This window comes from Hippoglossus hippoglossus, chromosome 19 (assembly GCF_009819705.1).
Source record: "Hippoglossus hippoglossus isolate fHipHip1 chromosome 19, fHipHip1.pri, whole genome shotgun sequence".
In the NCBI taxonomy this organism is placed as follows: domain Eukaryota; kingdom Metazoa; phylum Chordata; class Actinopteri; order Pleuronectiformes; family Pleuronectidae; genus Hippoglossus; species Hippoglossus hippoglossus.
Genome location: NC_047169.1, coordinates 1,662,316 through 1,686,161, shown reverse-complemented (window position 1 = coordinate 1,686,161; position 23,846 = coordinate 1,662,316). Strand labels below are relative to the sequence as shown.

The following is a 23,846-nucleotide window of genomic DNA, read 5'->3' as shown; positions in this document are numbered from 1 at the left end:
TTATTTCTGACACAAGAAGCTTCTACTTTTTTGGGGGTTTGTTAAAAAATAGTCGCCAATTAACTTCCTGCTAATTGACTAATTGATTATTCGCTGCAGCTCCAGGTTCTTGATCTTTACTGTGACCAGCTGATTTCTTTGTTTCTACAGTTTTGATGCTAACGCTGCTAATTTAACTACAGAAATGTGAAAATATAAATGTACAATCAAGACATTTACTAAATATATTAATCACTTTGTCTTTAATATCTTATTCTCAACATTGTGAGAGCAACAATAACTTCATTTTTAAAAATGCTTCCTAATCAGAACCCATTTGAAACTATTTGTGTTTGTGTATTTTTTACTTTAAACTTTATGAACTTTATGTTTTCGCCTCAACGTTTCCGTCCCGACCTCAGAACATCGGAGCAGAAACCTCCAGTGAACCCAGATTCAAACAGACGAGGTTTATTCAAACACACGTCTCAGTGTTTCCTGTGATGCTGTAAATTCACCTCCTGACACTGAGGATATTTTTAGATTAATTTGATTCATTAATTTTATTATTTCCCTCCACAGGCAGAGATCACGTCTTTATTTCATTAGTCTGTTGAACCGAAGCAGCAGAAACTGTAAATCTGCTTTTTCTTCAGGAGGTTTTCAAACAGTTTTCTCGGCATCGTGTGAGAATTTATCGTCGCCTGTCAGCGCGAGTTGTTGTGAAGCTGCCGCGTCGTCACTAAATCAAATCCAGGAGACAAACTCTGAGTCAACATGTTGTCAAATAAAATCGATAACGTGAGCGGCGTCGTGCATCAGGATGTTGCAGCTCAGTTTGAAACCGATCAACTGGATGAAGCCGTGTTTCCTGTCAGTGTCTCTGAATATGATGTGAACTAAACTCAATCTATAGGTTGTGAATTATTATCGAGGATCTGCTGCTTCTCTTCATGATCATTTTCTAACGTGATGAAATGTGTTTAATCTTCTTCTTCCTGTTTCCTCATTTTCTTCTTCCTCTTGCTCTTCCTCTTCTTCTTCCTCCTCATATTCTTCTTCCTTTCCTTGATTGTTGTTTGGCTCTAAAATAATCTTTTTGACAAACTTGTTTGTTTTGCAGTAAATTAAAACATGTTCAGTTGATTTTTCTTGCTCTGTAACATGTGTAATCTTCTCTTCTCTATATAAAGGACGTGAGTTTGTTCTGAAACAGTTTTAAAACTAACAAACAACTTCCTCTCTCTCTCTCTCTCGCTCTCTCTCTCTCTCTCTCTCTCTCTCTGTTTGAACGACCCCTCCAGGTCGAGAGAAGAGAAAGGGTCCCATGATCTCTGCCGGTGATGCTGAGTTCCCTCGGGATTACCACACCCTCGCCGGTAGCCGCGGGGCCCGGCGGTTCCCAGACAACTCCAATGGGGGGTTCACGTCGTCCTCGCTGGACCGCCGCCACAACGCCGTGGCCGCCAAGAGCCTGGAGGCCCTGAACAGCATCCACAAGGCGGACATCGAGCGGCAGCGGGACGCCCTGGTGGATCTGCAGAAGAACAAGTTCTCCAACAGCCCGGGCAGCATGTCGCAGGGCTCCCCCTCCGCCGGACGACAGGTATCCTCACCTCAAACGTCCACACACAAGTGGAGCGGTCTCCATGGTAACACGATTATTATTCCAACGGCATCAGCCGTGGTCACTAATAAACAACACGCGCCTTCATTTTCCATCAAAATAGACCAAGGTCGGATTATTCTGCTGTTTGGTAGAATCCTCCGGAGGACGAGGAGACGTTTGGGACCGAACTGAACGTGAATCACGTCAGAGATGAGTTTTTACCTCGGCAGACTCGCTGCAGAGTTAATAACCAAACACCAGCTGCAGTTTCTTTTCTAGTATGTGTGGATCTACAGCACAACACCACACACACTGATAAAACTTTACATTTAAACAAGTTATCATGAGAGGAAGAGATGTTAAATAAACACAATACAAACTGAATATGTAAGAAAACACCAACAGTATCTGGTCAAACTTTATTTACATATTTACCTTATTCCCAGTGTTTGTCTTGAGAACTTAAATACTAAAGCTACCACTGAAAAATATGAATACCTACTTATGATGATTAATAAGAATCCATTTAGTCTATAAAGCACTTTTAACAACACTCAGAAATATGAGCTCTGGTCGGATGATACACAATATAATTAAAATTTAAATATTACAATGATCGTATGGAGTTTGTCTGAAGAGGATGTGAAACTCTCCGTCTCTGCGTTTAAAGTCCGATCCTCCAACAAACCAACGTCTGGTGCTTCAGATGAAACTTTAATGTGAAGCTGCCGCTCACCAGCTCAGGCCTCCGAGAAAAAAGAGGGGAAGTTTGGAGCTGCCACGGCAACAAGCCCCCTGTCTGCCGCCGTGGTTACACGTCAACCCCTCTGTCACTTAGAAACACCTCCGAGCTTCACCACAGGTTCTACAGAGACGTCACTCGTCAGGGATTCTGATCAATTATTGAGGACGCTGTGATACGTCGATGACCGATGACAGAATTAGATTCTGGCTTCAACGGGACTCGGAACCTTGTGGACGGTTTGACGTCTTATTCCTGCTGCATGTTCTCCTCGGTGTTTGACTGCAGACGTCAGGTCCACATGTCGATCGCAGACCCAGAGGAGAGTGCAGCCTGGGGGGGGGGGGTTTGAGCTCTGAGTGCTTTCTGCTTCCACATGTGAACATTTTCTTCCAGCGAGATAATGGGAGCACGTCGGTGGAACCCACGCAGGCGCATTATGTGGCGCGACGCCTCAGGGGCTTCGCTCGCACACAGACCAGGGATTCTCTCTCCGAGCGTCTCGCTGGGTCCGTAATGGACACGTTTTTTTAGTGGTTATTATCTGAGAGGGCGAGCAATGGAATATGTAGAGAAGCGTTTAAGTGAGGCGGTGAGAAAATGTCAGAATGCAAAATATGTGATAATAAATCTCCTCCTCTTCCCACTGGGTCCCAGTCGGCTTCATGTCGACAGCTTCCCTTCAGTCTCCCAGTGATTCTTACTGGTTCAGTGTCGGGTCTGAATCTGTTTGGACTGAGCTGTTACTTTGACCTTAGGTTTATGATATTATGTCTTATAATATATAATATGTTTATGTCGGTTAACGTTCATTGAACCCTTCTTCCATCACTCGTTAAAATTAGTTTTTCAATAGAAATCTTACGGTGTCAGTTAGAGTTTGATAGTTTTTTATTGTCTCTGTGTGTTGTAGTTTTATTCTCATTGATACAGATATTAACACTGTAATAAAAACTACTAATAACTGATTCCCTACAAACACTGTTACCAACTTCACCTTGTCGTCTTCACCTACTATATTCAATTCAATTTTATTTGTATAGCTCCAAATCATAATGTACATTCTCTCAAGGCTCTTTACATCGAAGGTTAAGACCTTAAATATTATAGAGAAACCACAGTTCCCACAATGAGCAGCACTTTGGCAACTGGGGAGAAAAAACTCCCTCCATTAACTGGAAGAAACCTCAAGAACCAGAATCAATGTGGGGGGGGGGTCTGCCTCGACCAGTTGGTGAGCAGAGAAAATAATAATAAGAGTAATATTTGATGTAAATATGTTATTAGTGAAAGCAGCAACAGTATTTGTTAATATCATTAGTGTAATAGTTGTTGTCAGCTGTGGAGAATCTGCAGAACGAGAACAAACCTCTCGTAGTTAATATAAGTTAATATATATTCTGAAATGTCTTTAGATGAAACCTGCAGAAACCTTGTCCTCAACATCTGGAGCGATTTTACAGTTTTTAAAATGTTAATCTTTCTTTCTTCCTCCTCGGGCGTGAGATGATCTCACGTGTGTGTGAAGTGCACATCTGGAGTGGAGGTGTCTGTAGCTCGTCTCAGCGAAACGACGGGACGCAGGGGAGCACTCGCTCGACTGAGTGCGTCCGAAAACCTCTGAAGCTCGCTAATGAACACGATGAGCGTTGTTTACCTGCACGTGATCAGTTATGTTCAGTTTGTTTGTTCCCTCAGGACGTCTGATCCAATCCGCTCCGTTATGAAGACCATTTATTATTCAGCTCAGCCTTCGTCAGGAGTCCAGATGTTTATTCTCACCGTGGTTCTACAGATACAAGCGTGTGAAAAGCTACATTAGAAAAGTAAAGCGATAAAGACAGAACAAAAATAATAACAATAATAATATATACTTGTTGTTATTCTGCGTCAACCAATCAGATGGAAGAATCTGTTCCAACACATGTAGCAGAAGTTTCAAGGAAAACTTTCTGTCTCTGTTTTTATCTGTTTTGGTTTAATGGTGCAGGAAGTTAACGGATAACTAGTCTGTCAGGGTGTTACCAAACCTGATGATCATCAGGGGGGGGGGGGGGGGGGGGGGGGCTGGAGCTAATCCCATCTGCTAATCTGCATTTATTTTAAATATCCATCTTCATATTCTACTTTTTATTCCTGTGGTTTATCAGATATAATAGTGATTATTGATCCGTCCGTCTGTGATCATCTTGTTTCAGGAGCAGAACTTTTAAATTACAATCATCAGGTAGTGAAGTCGTCCATTTTGATATTTGGGGTTTTCCTGGGATATGTCAGCTTTTTTAGTTTTTATTAATCGATAATTTGATAAATAAACTGTAAAGGAATTGTACAAAAAATAATCAATCTTGTTTTGTATAAAATCCCAAAAAACAAAAGCAGCAAAGCCTCACAAATATCAATCGGATTATTTGTCCATCAGTCGACTATAAATAAAATAATCAATGACCTATTTGTTTCTGGCTCTTCGGTGCAGTGACATTCATCAGCTGTTCAACGATCAGCTGATCCTGGTCATGGCGCCCTGACACGTGTGTCGGTGGCGTTTGAGTGACATTTTAACACCGACGAGAGGGAACGTGTTGAGAACTGAGCTCCAGACGTGATTTGTTTAAAACCGACAGAAGTTCAACTCCATCTCTTCTTTCTCGTCCCTCGTCCCGAACCTCGCTCGTCTCCTTCTGTCCATCACGTCCCGCTCGTCTCCTCCCTCCCCTCCCTCCTCCCTCTGCTCTCCATGTGCTGCGTCTGTTCACCCAAACCACGCCATCCGTCTCCTGGAGAAAAAGGTGGAGAGGGATGGAGAGAGTGGGAGAAACAGGTGGAGTCTGCTGTCGTCATGGCAACCCACTGGTCTCCCATATAAGGCAACGGAGTGATATCATATGGTCGGCGATGCCTGGGCTTCAGAGCGAGAGGCACACACTGTACTGAGGGAGGGAGAGAGAGAGGGAGAGCGACAGTGTTGTTTGTCAGGGGCGAGAGAGAGTGACAGGCTGAAGGAGGGGGAGGGAGAGAGAGAGAGAGAGAGAGAGAGAGGACGGGAGGAGGAGGAAGAAGAGGAGGAAGAGGAGGGACAGGAAGGGATGCTAACTGCCTCTCAGGCGGCACTACGGGTACCGGAGAGGGGGGATATCTGGCAGATCCTCGGGGCGCAGGAGAGACACAGAGCCGCAGCGAGAGGAAGAAATGGAGAGAGGAGGGGAGGAGGAAGAGGGAGGCGTGAGGAGCGGGAGGATGCACCGGGCGGCCGACACGCTCGTTAAGTAGCAACGGTAACTCTCTCTTACCCTCAGACACCAGGGCATCCCTCATTCCTCTGCTGCCGTGTGACGCTGCATGGAGGGATGGCATGTACAGGAGTGTGTCTGTGTGTGTGTGTGTGTGTGTGTGTGTGTGCACGTCATCTTAATGTATGTAGAAGTGTGTGTGTGTGTTGGGGGGGGGGGGGTTTGTGTCGTACAGATGACGTAAAGATGGTTAAACCTGACGAAGACACAACTCACCCACTCATCCTTCTCTAATGTGTGTGTGTGTGTGTGCGTTCGTGCATCATCTAATCGTATGTAGAAGAGTGTGTGTGTGTGTGTGTGTGTGTGTGTGTCTGTGTGTGTGTGTGTGTGTGTGTGTGTGTGTGCATGTGCATGCGTGCATCATCTAATCGTATGTAGAAGTGTGTGTGTGTGTGTGTGTGTGTTTTGGGGAGGGTCCATTGGTTTCAGAGCAGGCAGGTGTCGGCCAGGTGTGTCTGTGCTGCCGCAGTGACGTATGTGTGTTGGTCTGTGTGTGTGTGCACACATACTTTAAAGCAATGTGACTACAGACGTAATCTGTGTGTGTGTGTGTGTGTGTGTGTGTGTGTGTGTGTGTGTGTGTGTGTGTGTGTGTGTGTGTGTGTGTGTGTGTGTGTGTGTGTGTGTGTGTGTGTGTGTGTGTGTGTGTGTGTGAGAGAGAGTGAATGAATGCACATGTGCTGATGTGTGTGTTTGGATGCAAAGCGGACCGTGTGTGTGTGTGTGTGTGTGTGTGTGTGTGTGTGTGTGTGTGTGTGTGTGTGGTGGAGGTGAAAACAGAGGGTGTGCACAAAGATGGCTACTTGGCATGCAGGTCAGGTTTGCGTGTCTCTCTGCTCGTCCCTCTCTCTTTTTCTTCTTCCCGCTCTTCCTCCCTCGTCTTCCTCCCTCGTCTTCCTCGTCTTCCTCCCCTCGTCTTCCTCGTCTTCCTCGTCTCTCTCCGCTCTGTCTCGGTGCGTATGTGCGTTCTGGGATTTCAGCTCAAGTGATAGAGAAATATTCTGGACGGTAATCACTGAGTCACGGTGCATCGGGGCCTGTTTGTGTTCGAAGAGACGGGTTTAATCTTCCAAAACGCTTGTCGGTGCATTAAATTATCTGTGGAGTGACTTGGCGGTAATTTATAGTCATTTCCTATTTAAAGTGCAAACTGTGGGAGCAGGTGATCGCGCAGCGTGAACATGAAGATCCACGTACGAGGGATTAAGACCCAGTGGGATATTTACTTTCATAGTTATCAGCTGTTTGTTTCTGTCACAGTGATTCTGAGAGGAGCCCGATGACGTGAACACGTTTCTCACAGGCGTCGGGTTGTCGTCAAGCCACCGAGTGGAAGAGCCTCAGAGTCACATCGTGAAGTCAGGGGGGGGGGGGGGGGAGGTCGTAGAGGTTCACAGCCTCGGGATCGTGAGCACCTGATTCTTCTTTTTCAAGAAAAAAGCAAATAGTATGTTCATGACTCCGTATATTCTCATCCGTGTCATCGCAGAGAATGGTAAAAACTTTATGGATATTTTAATGTTCCATCAAAGTGTAGGCACCTTTCACTGGTGCAGTGACGGTGAGTCCGGCACAAATGAGACGGTGTCGGGCCACGGTTCAAAGAGGAAGTTTCCACAGTGTGTTCTCATGTTCATGAGGTGGTTCAGCTGTGGTCCGCCTGCCGAGGATGGTAAAAACTTATTGGATATTTTCCATCGATGCACCAGGATCATTATGAAGCTGTGACGGCACAAATGAGACGGTGTCGGGCCACAGTTCAAAGAGGAAGTAGGGACGTTCAGATCAAATCATTTAACTCGTCATTAACCGCTAAATTAAACAGATCTAAAGGTGCAGGGAGTTTATTCTCAGCTGCTCTCGGCCGACACAGACAGGTGATGTGCTGAGGATGGTAAAAATGTTATGGATATTCTGACGAGCCACGGACTCGTCAGAATCTCTCCCGTTGACAGACGAGTTATTCTGTTTTTTATTTAGACAGGAAGGATTCAGGCCCTGAAGTAAGACACAGATGATTGCAAGGAAAATGGAAACAAGTACAAGTTAAAGTTTATTTTTAAAGTAAAGTTGAGCATTTTTGTTCTTTGGTGATAATGATGAAGAATGATTTGTACTTTATTATTTTCATCTCACTATAATTCATGAATATTGTTTAAATGATGTTGTCTGTAGATTAGTTGAAGTTAGTTTGTGTGAGGATGTTTTAAATGGAGTCAGACCAGAGGAACATGAACACACTGAGTTCTGGACTCATGTGATGTTCGAGTGATAAAACAGTCGTCACATCTAAGACATAAAGATTTGATGCAGAATCAGTTCATGTTTGATTAACAGTGAAAGCAGAAGCCTCCTTGTTTGGTTGTGGTGCAGATGGAGATGAGGCCGAGCGGCGTCACGTCGGGTGTCCTCGTGCTGTGTTGGTCACTGGACTCGAACACTTGACGCCACGTTGAGCTCTGGAATCTGGGTCACAGAATCCCACCGGCCTGCAGAGTGTGTGTCTGTGTGTGTTCTGTCCCGTTTCCTCACTTCACCTCCGACATAACCTGACATTCATTTAACAAACTGAGTTCTCTGGTGTTGCCCCAAACTCTGGAAGTTGAAGTCTTAGTCACAAGTTGTGTGAATATTTATTGTCGGTTCCTCCTCGTTTTATCGTATATTAGTGTTTATTATTTCAACACTTTGAATTTTACATGATAAACCATTGGAAGCAGGATTTGACATTTTCCACAGAAAGAGTCAAAGTTGAATTCTTCTCTGTGAGTGAGACGAGTCAGAAGGAATCTGTCGTCACTTCTCTGATATTTCTCTTCTTCACCTAAAGTAGTAACTTTAACTCTTTCTCCGTTTACTCATCTGAAAACATCCGAGTATCTGCAGCTCTGGAAAAGCCTCAAACCTGATTGAATTGAGTTCTTTTAACAAAAGTAGAACTTGATTTCTTGCATCTCTTCATTGGCTGTTGAGTCTTTGTGAGTTCAGATGTTGGTGGACGTGTGTCGGCCGGTGATTTGTCGGCGATGCCATCAGAACTTGATGTGTGTTGGAGGTCAGAGGCTCAAATCTCCTCTGAAATAAGACAACAAACCTCCTGCTGGTTATATGGTTTCATTCTGTGTCTCTTCATGGTCATTGTGAGTTTTTTTGTGGTCGTGTTGAGTCTTTTTTTGTTGCTTTTTGTGTTTTCAGTCCTCGTTGTGAGTTATTGATTGTTGGTTTGTGTCGATCTGATCTTGCAGAATCTCTTTGTGGTCATTTTGTTGTCGTTGTACATCTCTGTGCAGTCCTGTGGTTTCATTCTGTGTCTCTTCATGGTCATTGTGGGTTTTTTGTGGTCGATTTGAGTCTTTTCTGTTGTTTTGTGTCTCCAGTCATTTACTGTCCCTTTGTGTATTTGTGGCTGATTTGAGTTGTTTTATCGTCGGTTCGAGTCCCTTGTGGCCTCTTTGTGTTCTTTTCTTCCTGCTCTCGTACGACCGGTGTGACCATGAAAAAACTATTGAGCTGCACTCTGCTATTAACGAGGTTTTAACAGGTCTTGAATTTAAATCGCTGAACACCTCAGAAACCTTGAAACATCAGGGAATCATTTCTTCACGTTTTCTAAATCCCATTAATAAATTCATTAAGTATTTCATAATTAGCTTTTTGAACCTTTCCTCGTCTGATGTGAGTTCGCTGTGATGAGGTCGATGCTTCATCTGAGACGACCTCCGCGGTTCGGTCAGATCTTATTTACTGTGGAGCAGCAACACACTTGATTCACCTGCAGAGAAACACTTGACAACAACGTCTCTACACACGAATGTGTTCAGATCCCCGTCGTCCATCAGCATCTCGAGGTGAGCGAGGGTCAGACGGAGCGTTGACAGCTGCCGTTGAGACGGAGCCGAGCTGGAAAGCAAAGGTTTACTCATCGATCTACGTTCCAGAGAATTAGGATCCGGTTACAAGTGAGTGAAATGAGTCTCCACTGCAGAGTGTTGTCTGGGGTCAACCTCAGAGAGGAGGTGAGGAGCTGTGATATCCACTCTGAGGAGGCTGTGTGTTGTGTGGATATGGAGACAGTCGATGGGGTCGAGGCGTCTGTTCAGGAGCTGCTCTCGTTTAGAACAGATATTATGAATCTCATCAGGCCTGGGAACGTCTCCGTGTCCCTGAGGAGGAGCTGGAAGATGGTGCTGAGGCTGCTGGAAATACACAAGTGGATGGATGGAGGGATGGATGATGGATGGAGGGATGATGGGAGGGAAGTCTTTATGAGACAAGCCTATAACATCAGAATGTATTGATCTTATTGGACCGGCAGTAATAGTTACTGGTGCAGAGTTGTTAAAGCTTCAGTCAATATGTTAAAGGACGTGTAATTCATAATAGAAAATGAATGTCTATAAAAGAATCAAATCGTTCTGTTATAAATCGTCCCTGAATCGTAGTCCATCTACTTAGATACGTATCATCTTATAAGGGAGAGATGCACACCCCTATAAAATACACTTAATATCTTTAAAAATAAATACCTTCAAAGTCTTAACTACATGTAGCATGAGTCTGAACAGATGTGGATCTAAAGTGAAACTTCACTGGTGGCACGAGGCTGTTTTACTAATAAGGAACAAGACAACTTCAGTAACTTTGTGTTAAATCAACTTAAATAAAACATGTTAAATATAAATAAAAATACATAAACATCATATATAATCATTATATACAAAAATCACAAAGTGCACACCAGCTGAAGAACGTATTGATTATCGGACTTTTCCTTGACGAGCGTTCGTCCTGCTGCTGATCTTAAAGAATCCGACGCGTGTTGACCTGAAAGTTTCCGTCCTGTCAGAGGAAGTGAGCGTTAATCCAGTGTCGCGGCGTCGCTTTAATTCCGCTCTGGGTCCACGCCAGAACGCTGCGTCTCAGGAGGAGCGGCGTGGGGCTGAGTCGAGGAGCTGGGTCGGGATCATTAGTGTGCGTGAAGTCCCTGTAAACATTTGATTAATTACTGAGAGGCAATTACCAGCAATTAAAGTCCAATTATGACGGCAGTGAAGGACATCGTGAGTTAATCTGGCTATCATCACAATAATTAACTCGTCATTTTCTCACCAGGCGCGACTCACAAACACAAAAGGCTGTTTATCGCTTTTGTGGTTTTGAAGAAATGTTTTTTGGGGCATTTACATAAAAATAATGTGGCGTTAAACCTCGTTCCTCTCACTGGTTCTGGTTTCTCATTCTTTTGCTTGATTTTTTTGTAACCTTGTGTTGTGCAGTTGAACACATGAGAAACTGTCTCACACTCGACCCCCCCCACCTCTCTCTTTTATCCTCCCCCGTCCCTTTTCTATCCCTCTCCCTTGTCCCCCCCCTCCAGCAACAGCCAAACTACTGGAGCTTCAAGGTCAGTGTCGATATTGTGTTTGTGTTTCAGCCTAAATCCTCCGTGTGGATTTGTCTCTGTTGCATGTTTCGCTCGCCTCTTCGCCGTCACATCTCGTGTTGGTCACATGTTGCCGTTTGTGTTCAAACTCTCGCTTGTGCTTTTCTTTTTGCTCGCATCATGATTCCTGGTGAGAAACGGAGACTTGGTTGATAGTTGGAGGCTCGAGAAACACGAGTCTCATAAATGATGCTTGAATCGGGTCTTTATTCACGTTTCCTTCTTCTATGTTGTTCTCTGATCATTATAGGTTCTCGTTATATATTTATTCCCTCTGCCAAAGAAGGTTATGTTTTCATCTGCATTGTTATTTTGCAGCATTATTATATTAGAGCTCATACCTCTGTCCCCTTATTAAAACAAATATAAATCTACCAATTTCCTCACACTCATAGATCTCAGTCCTCCAAATATGTTTGTTTCATCATTGAGAAAATAAACGTCCAAAAACGCCACTTTTTCAAAGAAGTGAAAGAAAATCCTGCCGATTCGGCTCCAGACCAAAAGTGAATGACTTCTTCTCTGATCCACATCCTCCCACCGAGTTCTGTGGAAATCTGTTTAGTAGTTTTTGTGGAAATCCTGATAAATAACAAATGCAGATGAAAACATAACTTCCTCAAACACGCCGGCTGCAGCAGATGGTTTTAGAACTAAACTATTCAATAATAAACATTGGATCAATATGCACCGTTACTGCAGGTGAATTGTCCTTCATGCATGGACCATAATATATATTAAACTATATCTAGACATATATACTTATGTTCACATGTTCTCTTTACTGCACAGGACATTGATTTCAGGTTCAGATTTTCTAAAGCTCTCACTCTAAAACCATGCGCTCACACTTAAATACCTGCTGCTTCTGCTTAGATTTGCTCTGCTTGTGCTCGAACTTTGCACGCACTCAGATTTCCTGCCCTCCAGCTTCAGCTCTTCTTTGTGCAACGGAGAAATTTGAGCGCAAACGTTTTTTCACACGTGCACTGAAGCAGTTAGCACGAGGAGAAGAGTTGAATCTGTCCGAGCAACAAAAATATCTGAGTGCAAGCTCACAGTTTGAGCACAAGCAGAGCAAATCTGAGAGGGAGCTGTTTGAGGGCGAAATCATCAAAATCAATAACTCCTGCTCTTCAACTGAAAGACAATGTTCTGGAATAAAGATAAGAAAAAGAACATAGATAATGTGAAGGAGTGATGCAGAGAGAGCGAGAGCAGCGTGAGCTCCAGCTCCGAGTGTTTCCTCCTTCATGTGAGAACAATGTAATTTAAATTAAAGTGTGAACTAATTAAACTCAGCAAAACAAACAGGCTCAGTCAATCAGGGGAAGAAGCTGCACTGTGGTTTATTGGAAGCAGAACTGTAATCCCAGCAATTACTGGGAGGAACCTGTTTGTGTTGCCGTTGTTGTTCTGTGCGGTTCAAGAATAATGAGCATCTGACTCCGTGTGATTATGTTTAAAGGGTCATGAGTTGCAGAAAGATTTGGATTAATATTCGCAGATTATTTTGAGATTTTGAGCTTTTGTGGGACAGAGGAAACGGTCCCAGCAGAAACGGCTGACGGCAGGTTCTGAGGATTATTCAGATTAATTTGGGCGTTTGTGGAGAGACGCTGCCGTGTAACCACGAACCTGGTTTACCTTCATCGTGCTGAGGAGGAGGAGGAGGAGGAGGAGGAGGAGCTTTCATATCCTGGAAGAACAAAACCAAAATGATTTGAGATCTTCTAACATCCCAGGATAATGAATTATAAACATGTGATTTCAACCTAAAGTCCACATGTGAGTGTTTCCCCAGTGAAAAGCTCTGATGCACCATGAGCTCCGACCTGAACACAGCCTCTGACCCTCAGTGGACGCAGCCGGTGGCAGGTTGTGGTGGATGTGCTGACCTCAGCACTTACTGCAGCTCCCGGCATCTTAACCATAGAATTACTGAGAGATTGAGAACGTCTCTGTTTGCTGACGCAGCGAATTTCAGCTGCTCTGAAATGGAACAATGGAGAAGCTGCAGCTTCAGGATTAAACAGGTTGTACGATTTTAAAGGACCAATATTCACAGTTTTTCTTATTGTCCAGATTTAAAACCGACTCAAGACAATGTAGATTAGGTCTGATTTCATAATTATTGGTATTTTTTCTATAATCAGAATCTGGATTTAAAAAACAGCCTCTTTTATTCGACGTTATTCCCTCTGCTGTCTCCTTTCAGACGTCATGTGCTGTGGCAGCTGCTTCTCACTCGCTCCTCGTCTGCTCAGCTCTTTCCTCTTTCTTCTTCTTCCAATCCTCTTCTGTTTGTTGGCGGCCTGCAGCTCGTACAGGATTGGTTAATCGCTCCCTCTTCGTCTCGGGGAGTCTCACCTCTTCTTCTTCTTCTTCTGATGCAATAGAAACGCCTGCAGCAGTGCTCGTGTCTGTGAGGGGGGTGTGTGCGTTTAATAGTCGCACCCCCCCTCCGCCCCCCCGCCACTGGTTCCACTTTGATGTTTCATTGGTTTGTCAGCTCAGTAAATGCAAACACAGGCATGGATGATAAACCCACTGCAAAGAAACACATCTCAGATAGGGAAAGAAATATGTCCTGATGGCTGCAAGCACACACACACACACACACACACACACACACACACACACACACACACACCTCCGTGCACGTAAACATACATACTGTAAATATGCATGTATGTATATTACACACACACGTGCTGCTGCCTCTGTCAGACACACACTGAGCTGAGAGCTGCACATTCGTCTGCTCCTCATCCAGCTTCACTTATACAAATATCACTGCTCCACTTTTCCTCCCCTGAGCCGCTCGTCTTTCTGTGCCGAGCGGCCGAAGTAATCACAGCCCATTGTCTCCTCCCGTCGCCTCGGTGTTTGAATTCAGTGGAATGTACCACGCTGTGGGCTCGGGCGGGGGGAGAGGGAACGCTGGAGCTCAACAAGATCCCAGTTGTTCAGCAGCCATCTTCCTTCTGAGGGGAATTAGAACGGAGCCTGTGGTTTGTGGGGTTTTTCTGCTGCTTGTTCAAGTTACCATGGTGACAGAGGACAGGAAGTATAAATGCATCCCTCCATCCTGAGACTGTGCTTCTGTTTAATAACCGGTATCATACATAGTCATATAGTTAACCACTGTACACAGGAGCCTGGACAAGGGTGGAGATGTTATTGATAATTAAGATAAAGTGATTACCACACAAATGTTTCTGGACGAATAGAAAAATGCCTTTATTTGCATGGCAGTGACATTTAGTGCACATAGAGAAATTAAAGAACTATTGGGGCCATAATGGTTTAGCACTGCCACACAAACCAGTAGCCAGATTTACCTTGAGCCTCAGGTTCAGCTTTTAACGTTATTGCGACTAAAAGGCTGAAACACCTGATGACGCTAAGGTACAACTGAAGATTATTATTATTTTCATTTCAACAACCGGCCTGACAGAGTCTGTGCAGCAGTGATCGTGGAGCCACGTTATCTTTTTAATTATCTGTGAAGTTAAAGTAGGAACCGACGGGTTTGAGGTTGAACTGATGTGAAAAGCAGACGACCTGGTTTTGGTCTTTTTTTGGATTCTTTGACGGACAGAAACAATGAAAAGCTTCCAGCTGCTGTTACTGCGTGAAAATCATAAAACCTAATTAAGTGGCTTACAGTGAAGGCAACGTCCTTGTGCGTCACCGGCAGATCATTATTTTTAGTGTCGACATTTATGCAGAAGAAGTAAAATAATGGATGGTGAGTCTCTGCTTCTTTTGGATCGTGTTTGCAGCACATGCTGGTTTTTGTAAAAGCTCCAACAGATATTTTACAGGCCGGTCTGCAAACACCCAGAGGAACTTATTCTTTAAATGTATTTAAAAGGATTTCTGTGACTTCAGGGAGCTCGTGAGTCGCTCGCCTGCTCCTCACGTGTCTCGTATCGACAACGTGACCGGGCCAGTTTCTGTTCAGAGGCATCCCCAGACTTCCCCCGCCATATTGGTCCCGGTGAGCAGGCTCAGCGCTGACCCATTCAGGCAGCTGCTTTTGTTGTCCTCATGCTGTTCGGCTGTTGATATGATGCTCGGCGGAAAGTCGATATTCCCCCGTCTGACTCGGAGAAAAGCCGGAGTGTTTTCCACCGTTAAAAGGCTTAGGAGGCCGAGTGCTGCAGTGTCCGTGTCCTCACACCCGACCCGCACTGTGCTGAGGCACGTGGCCAGAATCACTTACTGACACTCCACCGCCATCTGTCAAGACGCCGATGTTTGCTCCGCAGGCTGCACGTTCATCAGGCCCAACTTTACTGCGAAGCAATAAGGGAACTGGGTTTTATGTGAGGGACGATTATCTTTCCGTGGGCTGCGGCTCTGAGGTGATACAGAAACAGAACTGGATTTAATGCTGTGTTTACTCTGCAGACTCGTCTCCGCCGCTCCGCAGACTTTATGGTTTATTTTCTAAATGCAGTAAAAAGCAGGAGGTCGGACGTCAAGGTCAAAGTCAGACTCCAATCACTGCACCCGGTGGGTCTAAATACTCCGGCCCGGACTCAGCCAGGCAGCGGGGGAATATCTGGGCAGGGAGGCGAACGGGAGGCTCCCGCCGCTCACTTAAAAACCAGTGCCCTTGAGCAAGGCAATTAACCCCCAGCTGCTCCTGTGGAGCCGCTCTGTGGGAAATGGAACAAGACTGCGGCTCAATCAAGTGACGTGTCGTGTGTTCCCCCCCGCCAGCTTTACCTCCGCCCCCCCAGGCTGGGAAGACGGGAGCTTCATCACTGCTCTGTAACTGTGACACAGGATTTTATAAACACAATCTGTCAGGGTTCAGATGGAAGGAATGCAGCGATAATGCCTGTGACATGAGAGTGTGTGTGTGTGTGTGTGTGTGTGTGCGTGTGTGTGTGTGTGTGTGCGCACGGTACAGCTGTGCACAGCTGCTGCGTCAATCAAGACCCTGTGAATGAGCTGGTGGGAAATGTGTGTGTCTGAGAAACAGTCACTGTGTGAAAGTTGGAGTCGTAACGTTCGGTGAGTCTGGTTCACAGGGTTAACACGAGGTGTGTGTGTGTGTGTCTGTGTGTGTGTGTGTGTGTGTTGTATAGTAATTCACACATTTAAAACTCTTGTGTCTCAGTGTGAACACGAGGAGCTGAAGAGTAAATGATGAAGATCTTTTCTTGCTGTTAGAGAAGCTGCTGCACGTCGAGGTGAGAGTCAACTGACGTTTAATTCAGTTTTTCTGATATTTAGCAGGATCATGTAAAAACTACCGGACAGATTTCCGCTGAGTCCGGGGACAGGATGTGATTTTGGACAGAACTGCAGGAATCTTAGAGAATAATTCATGAAAGAATCAGATGTTCAGGGGACGGATGTTTGTGAGTGTGTGTCTGTTGGTGCAGACATCTTTGTGGATTCAGAAGGAACCTGTTGATTCATAAGGAACCTGTTGGGTCTGTTGGTGACGTTGTAGTTTAATTTGATTTCATGTAAATATATAGAATCTGTCCAGAAGAATCTTCTTCTCTCCTCTGATTGGCTCAGTTTGAATTGTTCATGTAGTTTGACCCTTCTGGTCTCAGCCTGTGTTCAGCGTCTGGTTTAAAACCTCGTGTTCCAGTGACAGAGGCTGAACTTCCTGTTGTTCAGGCTCCGGATCAAACATTGTCCTTTTCTTCCTTATTTAAACTTAATGTTTAGAAAAGTTTGAAGTAGTAGAACTAGAGGAAAGTGACAACATGTGGAAGTTACTATGAGATATTCAACCACACCCCAAAGCATCCGGTGCTTTCAGATCGATTTGACTCTTATTGGATCATAATTCATCAATAGACATCAGCTGTTTGAAGAAGACGTGAAACACTGTAAATCCTCCTCTAACCACATTATAAACCATTTATTGTGTTTGCACTCCGCTAATAAATGTTGAACTGAGGCAGTTAAACGAACTAAGTACCCTGAAATTGTTTTTTTTAATTAATGAACTAAGAACACAATTAATTTCCCTGTAATTGATCTTATATCCGCTCCTCGTCTCAGACTCAGCAGCTCCGCTCCAGCAGCTTCCACTCAGTCATGAAACTGTGCAGATGTCAGGATCTGTACGACACATCTGGAACAATGATGAAGCCGATATCGTGAAGGAATCATGAAAATATCTCTGGTTTTAAAAACGACTGGAGCAGGTTGTGTTCTCTGTGGTCGGAAATCTAACTGAGCAGCTTTGTATTCTGCTGTAGAATGAATAATAATAATAATGATAATAATAATAATAGCAGCTTTTATTCAACATCAATTTCAGGACGTAGAAGAATCACGTGATGTAGTATTTTTATGTAAATCCTACATGACTGTTCCCTCCTCATGAATTTCACGGCGTCTCTGCTGCAGGAAAATAAAAATAGACATTTTTCCTGACGTGTTTACTCGGAGCTTCCAGATTTGAAAGGAGTCTGATGTTTAATGCAGATTCTGCAGCGGCTGCTTGAACTGGAGGAACCTCTGTGTCGTCCATTATCTGCTGTGACTGAACCGCTGAACCCGGCTGCAGGAAACACCCTCGAGACGAGGAGAGTGTGACACAGACGAGAGGCTCTGCAGGGAAACGCTGCTGCTTCAGACTCACACGCCTTCATATCAGCTGCTTCACAGCGTTTTACATGTTGTTCATCTGAGTTTAAGAACCATATCAAGAGGAAACTGTTTTCAAGGGTTTCTGTAAAAAAAATATTGGTTAAAGCTTCAGTTTTTCCTCCAAATGAGAATATTAGTTGATTTTTAGTTTTCTACGAATAGAAGTTATTATATTTTTGTTGTGTTTGTATTTTATCTGGAAACTGAGATCGTTTTCTTCAGATCCTCTTTTCACTTCTATTCTGACGGAAACAAATCTTTGGTGTTTTTCCCTTAAAGACCAAAACGCTGAGATGAAAATACATCATGTGTTGATTGATTCTAATCGGAGAAGATCTGGATTCATGTTTCATTGATTTGTTTCTTCTCTGTGATTCGCTGTGAGAGCAGAGGACGACTTTACTTTAGAAAACGAGGACACAGGTTGGACCAGGAACGTCCTGTCGTCTGCATCAGATGAAGGACGAGCTTTAAAAGTGGATTTTCACTCTGTTTAATAAAAGTGTCATCTCATCTGTGATGGAGTCTGATGAACTGCAGACGGTCTTAACTCTCAGTTAATCCTCCTCTGACGTGTCGCTCAGTTTATATTTTCCTTCAGGATTTACAGATTATTTAGAGTTTGATTCCTTTTCATCTGTTTTTCCGAACAGGACGAATGATTCAGACTTTTATCCTGAGAGGACCCGTTGTGTGAGCGTCGCTTATCTGAGAACGTATCACGACTTCAACGCTGCTGTTTGGAATCTCATCTTTAACGTGACATTGTCAAAACCTGTGGACGACTCGAGACGATTTAATTTAAAGTCTCTTTGCAGCGTGAAATTTCTGAATTCACTCAGTGGATGTGCAGATTCTTATCGAGTGTTTCCTGCTGCGGCTGAAGTCACTGGGAAACGTTTTAAAAGGGATTTGTAAAGCTTCGTCAGGTTTTATGTTTTTGCAGCAAATTACATTATTTAAGAAAAACAATTTCAGAAAAAGCAATTTAAAGGAAAACCTTCTTCATCCATGTTTGAGTTTGTTTCCTCTTTCTTCATTTTCCAGATCATAAAAGTTCTGACACTCTTTTCTCTTCGTCTAACCTCTGTCTGCTCCTCTTCTTCATTTCTCTTCACAGTTCACTAAACACAAACTTTACGAATCCCTGGTGCTTCAGTGTTTTCTCCTCAGCAGCCTGGTGCTCGTGCGGTTGAAGGAAGAACGTGCACGGCGTCTGGCTGACGGGCGCGCGCGCTCTAATCTGTCAGAGCCGCATGTGGCCGCATGTGTTCGATGCATTTTAAAGGATCTAAAAACACAGTTGTGTGTGTGTAGTGAATGTTACCGTCTGTCGTCTGACATGTCGGTGTCCCCCTACATGTTTGTGCACACATGCATGTCCGAGCGTCACGCCTGCTCGCTCCCTCTCTCTCTCAGCCTGTTGCAGAGGCCTCCGAGCCGCTGGATGCATGAGGCGTCCCGCGGCGCAGTGGGAGCTCATTACCGTCGTCTTTGGGCTGGAAAATGTCCGTCAGTGAAGATTCATTAACAGTCAACCTGCTGCAGACGCTCCTCATCGCGCTGTAACGAGGCTCCGTCACTATTCGAGCTCCCCGGTGGTTCAGATGGTACAGGGGAAATAACGCTGCTGTAATCGAGTTGAGCTTCATGGTCGTGGGCCTCACGTTGCTCGCCGTCGTCGGCTCGGGGTCTGTGCACTTCCTGGGAGCTGCAGAGAGAAACAGAGATTTATTTGACCTCAGGAACATTTCACTCAGTAACTTTACAGTAACCGCTGCAGATGTCTGAGGTTTTTAAAGGACACCGATGATGTTTTTCAGTTTTTCTTTCCTGTAGTGAGTCACATAGTTTGTTTGTGAATGTAAACGTTTTAAAAACAGTCGGTGGTAGAAAACACTGAACCTCCTGAAACACCTTAAACTCCTCTTCAGTAGACGGGATCCTAACGAAGCTGCGTTCAGCTCAGAGAAACGTTTATTTAAATGAACACAGTCGTGTTGAGAGATGCTGAGAAAATCACTCTCTATGTTCTTGTGGAAGAAATCTCAGATGTCGGTGACGTGGGTTTGAATACCAGTTTAACTGTAGAGCTGGTGTTTAGTCTCTGAAACACTGTCTGGTGCACACGAGAGGATTTTCAACTCTTAACCGACTTTAATAACGTTGGAGAGACACAGACATAATCATAGATTCAACTTTAATCTTCTAATCGTCAGAACACACCAGACGTGCGACCACACACCTTCACAGTGAGGCTGCAGCAAAGGACGCTCTGAGGAAAGTGAGAATGAAAAACACACTCTCTACTCTCGTGTTGTGAAGTTTTAATTGAAGCTTTGTTCTTGTAGATTCTGTGTGTTTTGCTGTGGAGGCCGTTCGGAGTCGGTGTGTTTAACCTGCCGGCTGCGCTGCTCTAATTTTATCTCCAGGATACAGCTTCCTTTTGTTGAGGCTCTGTTGGTAGAGCAGAGAGAAAGAAGCTGCTTTGTCTGAGGTAAACTGTTTACGTGCCTCCGAGCTAAACGCTTCCCTCTTCTCTCCCTTTCCTTTCTTTTCATGGATTTTCTCCCTTTTTACGCCTTTTGTCTTTTGTTTGCTCTACATTTCCACTCATTGATTCCCGTGTTCACAGCAGAAATATACATCCGAGCATCAGTTACCCTCTCCCTCCTTCTCTAAACGTCTCGTCTCGTGTCTCGCAGACTCGAACGCCTCGTGTGACGCGCCTCAGCCCGACTCAGCCGGCGCTCGCTGACCAGGCCAACAGGGTGTCCTTCGCCTCAGCTGAGCATCTGGAAACCATGTCGGAGCCCGACGTCCCCATCGGCTTCAACCGCATGAACCGGCTCCGTCAGAGCCTCCCGCTGGCTCGCTCGTCCAGCCAGGCCAAGCTGCGGGCCCCAGGTCAGAACCTCCTCCGTTTGTTTTATATGTTTACCTTCCTCTATGAAGGCGCCTTTTAAAGCCGTCGTATGAATCCAAGTTATTATCATTCTTCTTCTTCGTGGAGGAAAAGTTTCCAGAAAATATCCAGAGCAACAGACTCTGATGTTTGTGTTGTCACTCACAGCCCCTGAGGAAAATGTCTGTAGTTCATGTGTGGAAGCAGGAAGTGTCTGATGACAGGAGCTTTAATGTCAGGTGTGAACGGTCGAACCCTGAACTGTGGTCGGACCTCAGGACTGATGTTAACACCTGGAGGCAGGACGTGCTTGTTTGTGTGTTTTTTAATATAAAATCTGTGTTTCGTTGCTTCTACACTCATCAGACGCAAAAATCTACTGTTGAGGTGAAAAATGTGTCCTCCTCCTTTCAAACTTCATCGCCCTCCTCCTCCTCCTCCTCCTCCTCTTCACCCGTCCACCATGGTTGATCTCCCTCATTGCTCCTCCTCATCCATAAATGCAGGGATCTTGTTCCTCCAGCTTGGGGAGGAGACGCGCAGAGTCCATCTGACCCACGAGCTGACGAGCCTGGAGACTCTGAGGGCGCTCATCGTGCACATGTTCCCCCAGAGGCTCACCATGGCCATGCTCAGGTATCAGACATCTCTCTCACGTTATTGATCTGTTTGGTGACACGCTTCATTTAGTTTTATCAATCGATCGTAAAGTGAGACGTGTAAATGACAAACAGCTTTTCAGCCGCAGACATGGAGATAACAGTAATAAATATAAACAGAGAAATGAGGAAAAACAGGAAGGAATAGAAGCAACGGATACAAATCCATAAAACCACAGATCTTGTCTGGTTAATTAAAGTGTTCAACTTTTTCCTTTAACTTCTGATCACGACACACAAACAGTGAACATCTCAGATCATAAGTGAAAACAAAAATCACTCTTAACGATTTCTTTTCAACTCCAGGCCCGATGTAGGATTTTGTGTTTACATGAAACAAAATCCCATCCTCCACTAATGCAGCTAAAAAACATCTCTGTGTATTTTCATCAACGTATTAATTATCGATTATCTGTAAAAATCTGCTCTGAAGCAGCTCAGACACTCGTCCAGTTCCTTCTAAACTCCGCTCGCTCTGAATATTATGTTTCTTATGAGTTCGATATCACGCTGCGTCGGTTTGATTCCCTCCTCTCGCCCGCTAAAGATTTTCCAGTTCTCCTCCCGGTCTGTAAATGATCGTACTTCACTGCTCATTAGCAGGTAACAGCTGCTGAAGCCGTCACAGCACGGACTATCTATCAGTTCATCTCTTCTGCTTTTTTGTTTTTTTTCGATGACCGTTGGCGTCCAGGTCCCCGAGCACGGCGCTGCTGATCAAGGATGAGACCCGGAACATCTTCTACGAGCTGGAGGACCCGCGGGACGTCCAGGACCGCTGCGTCATCAAGATCTACTGCAAAGAGCCGGTGTACGGCACCTACCCCGGACACCACAGCCCCCACCTGGCCAACGGAGACCTGCGGGTACGTGTGTGTGTCTGTGTGTGTGTCTGTGTGTGTCTGTGTGTGTCTGTGTGTGTGTGTGTTTCTGTGCACGTCCAATCACGGGAGAGATTGAGTGAGACCCTGAACTTTTCATCTTTCGGGTTTGTAATTATCTCGCTGCCAAAATGTGAACTGATGCCAGGACGGGGTCGTGCCTGAGTCACACTCACCTTCTCCCTCATCACTAATTCACCGTGTGTGACTCACCGATTAGTGAGAGGCACAAACACTCGTCTCTGTGGCAGCGGCAGATATCAGCCAACCGAAAAATCATCCTCCGAAAACAACACTTGTGTTATTTATAGTGTCCCTGTCCCCCTGCCCCCCCCCCCCCCCCCCCCCCCCCCCCACGTGACACTGATATGATTTCTGTGTTTACGAGCACGTTATTTCTCTACGTGTCCATTCGCTGTCAGGGAGGGAGTCGTGTGACTCGGCCGCTGACTGAGTGGAACAACAGACCGTGTCCTGAGGTGATGACCGTGCGGCCTGTTAGTCTGAGGACGGGCTCGTTGATGGACTGTTGCAGGAGAAGTGTCGTGAAACGGACCGTTAACGTTGTATTTACTGCTTTTAACCTGGAGATGGAACTCGCCCTCGTCAACGTGCACGCCATATAAAGTAACGATTGTGTGCAGTAGTGATCGTGGAGGGGGGGGGGTCCGCTGACGCATGTGCTCGACCAATCAGGAGTCGGTCTCAGCTGTCAATCAGGACGTCTCAGCCTGTTTTTATATATCATCAAATAACTGATTCAAACCCAACTGATCAGAACCATGAAGACTTGACCAGGGGGACGGAGGTCGGTCCAGGCCTCTGACCGACGGACAGGACCCGCTTGAGGATGAGATTGATTGGCGGGAGAACGACCAGCTGTGAAAGCCGCCCTGGGACGAATCCTACACTGCCCCCCCATGACTTCCAGTGGTACTGCTTAGTTTCATCTGTTTCGTCCGTATCGTGATCTTTAAGAAGATAAATCCAGACGAAATAAACGTACAGACTGAAGGCTACGTCCATTTCTGGATATACGAAACTAGCGCTGAGCATAACAGAACTTATACAGAGTTTATCCACCAGGGGGAGCATGATTAAAGTCTCGATAATCTTAATAGCTGATGATTATTCCTCTGTTAATCGATTAATCAACTAATGGTTTCGTCTCAGCGGTTCCTCCTCGTCTCTCTCGTGTCTCCTGTCGTTCTCCTGGTCCCTGGAACATCTCGTCTCTCTGTGTCTGTTGATGAGCCTCTCATCCTCTTCCTGTATCCTGGAGGAACGAGGCCTCATCCTGACGGTTACTGACGCTCGCTGCCTCGTTAGCAGCAGAATGAACAGAGTCTCACGTCACTCATGTTTACTGTGTTTCCAGGACCCTGCGTCTTCTTCTACCCGTCTAATTACGCTGCTCGTATGTAAATGAGGAAGCAGCGATTTGAACGGGTGGAGAACGCTGCTTTTATAGATTGAAAAAAATTATAAACTGGTTGTTATTTTACTGTGGCGCTGTGGGGAATGAACCTGAATGTTAAACAGGTGGAGAGAAGTGAGAGAGTTGTTCTGATTGTTCCTCCGTCAGTCAAACATCCCGAGGCCTTTTGTTTACACGCCGGTGTGTGCCATTGTTTTTCTGGCCGTCGGTGTTCAGGCCTCGCAGCCGGCCACTGTTGTTTTGGAGGTCAACCTCTCTGTG

General features: G+C 45.1%; 1 protein-coding gene across 16 annotated transcripts in view; it reads left to right on the top strand.

Moving 5' to 3' along the window:
- Positions 1-23,846, top strand: part of LOC117752532 (SRC kinase signaling inhibitor 1-like) — a 69,387-nt gene that overhangs the window by 29,698 nt on the left and 15,843 nt on the right. For 10 of the 16 annotated variants that reach the window (XM_034569911.1, XM_034569918.1, XM_034569915.1 and 7 more), the window contains exons 2-6: positions 1,284-1,585; positions 11,001-11,027; positions 20,408-20,609; positions 21,114-21,243; positions 21,961-22,132. In XM_034569911.1, the coding sequence (XP_034425802.1) occupies positions 1,284-1,585; positions 11,001-11,027; positions 20,408-20,609; positions 21,114-21,243; positions 21,961-22,132 (833 nt within the window). Of the gene's footprint in view, positions 1-1,283; positions 1,586-5,284; positions 5,606-6,306; positions 6,740-8,797; positions 9,583-10,541; positions 10,684-11,000; positions 11,028-20,407; positions 20,610-21,113; positions 21,244-21,960; positions 22,133-23,846 lie in introns of those variants that run through there. The other 6 variants (XM_034569923.1, XM_034569925.1, XM_034569924.1 and 3 more) reach the window with 6 other exon arrangements.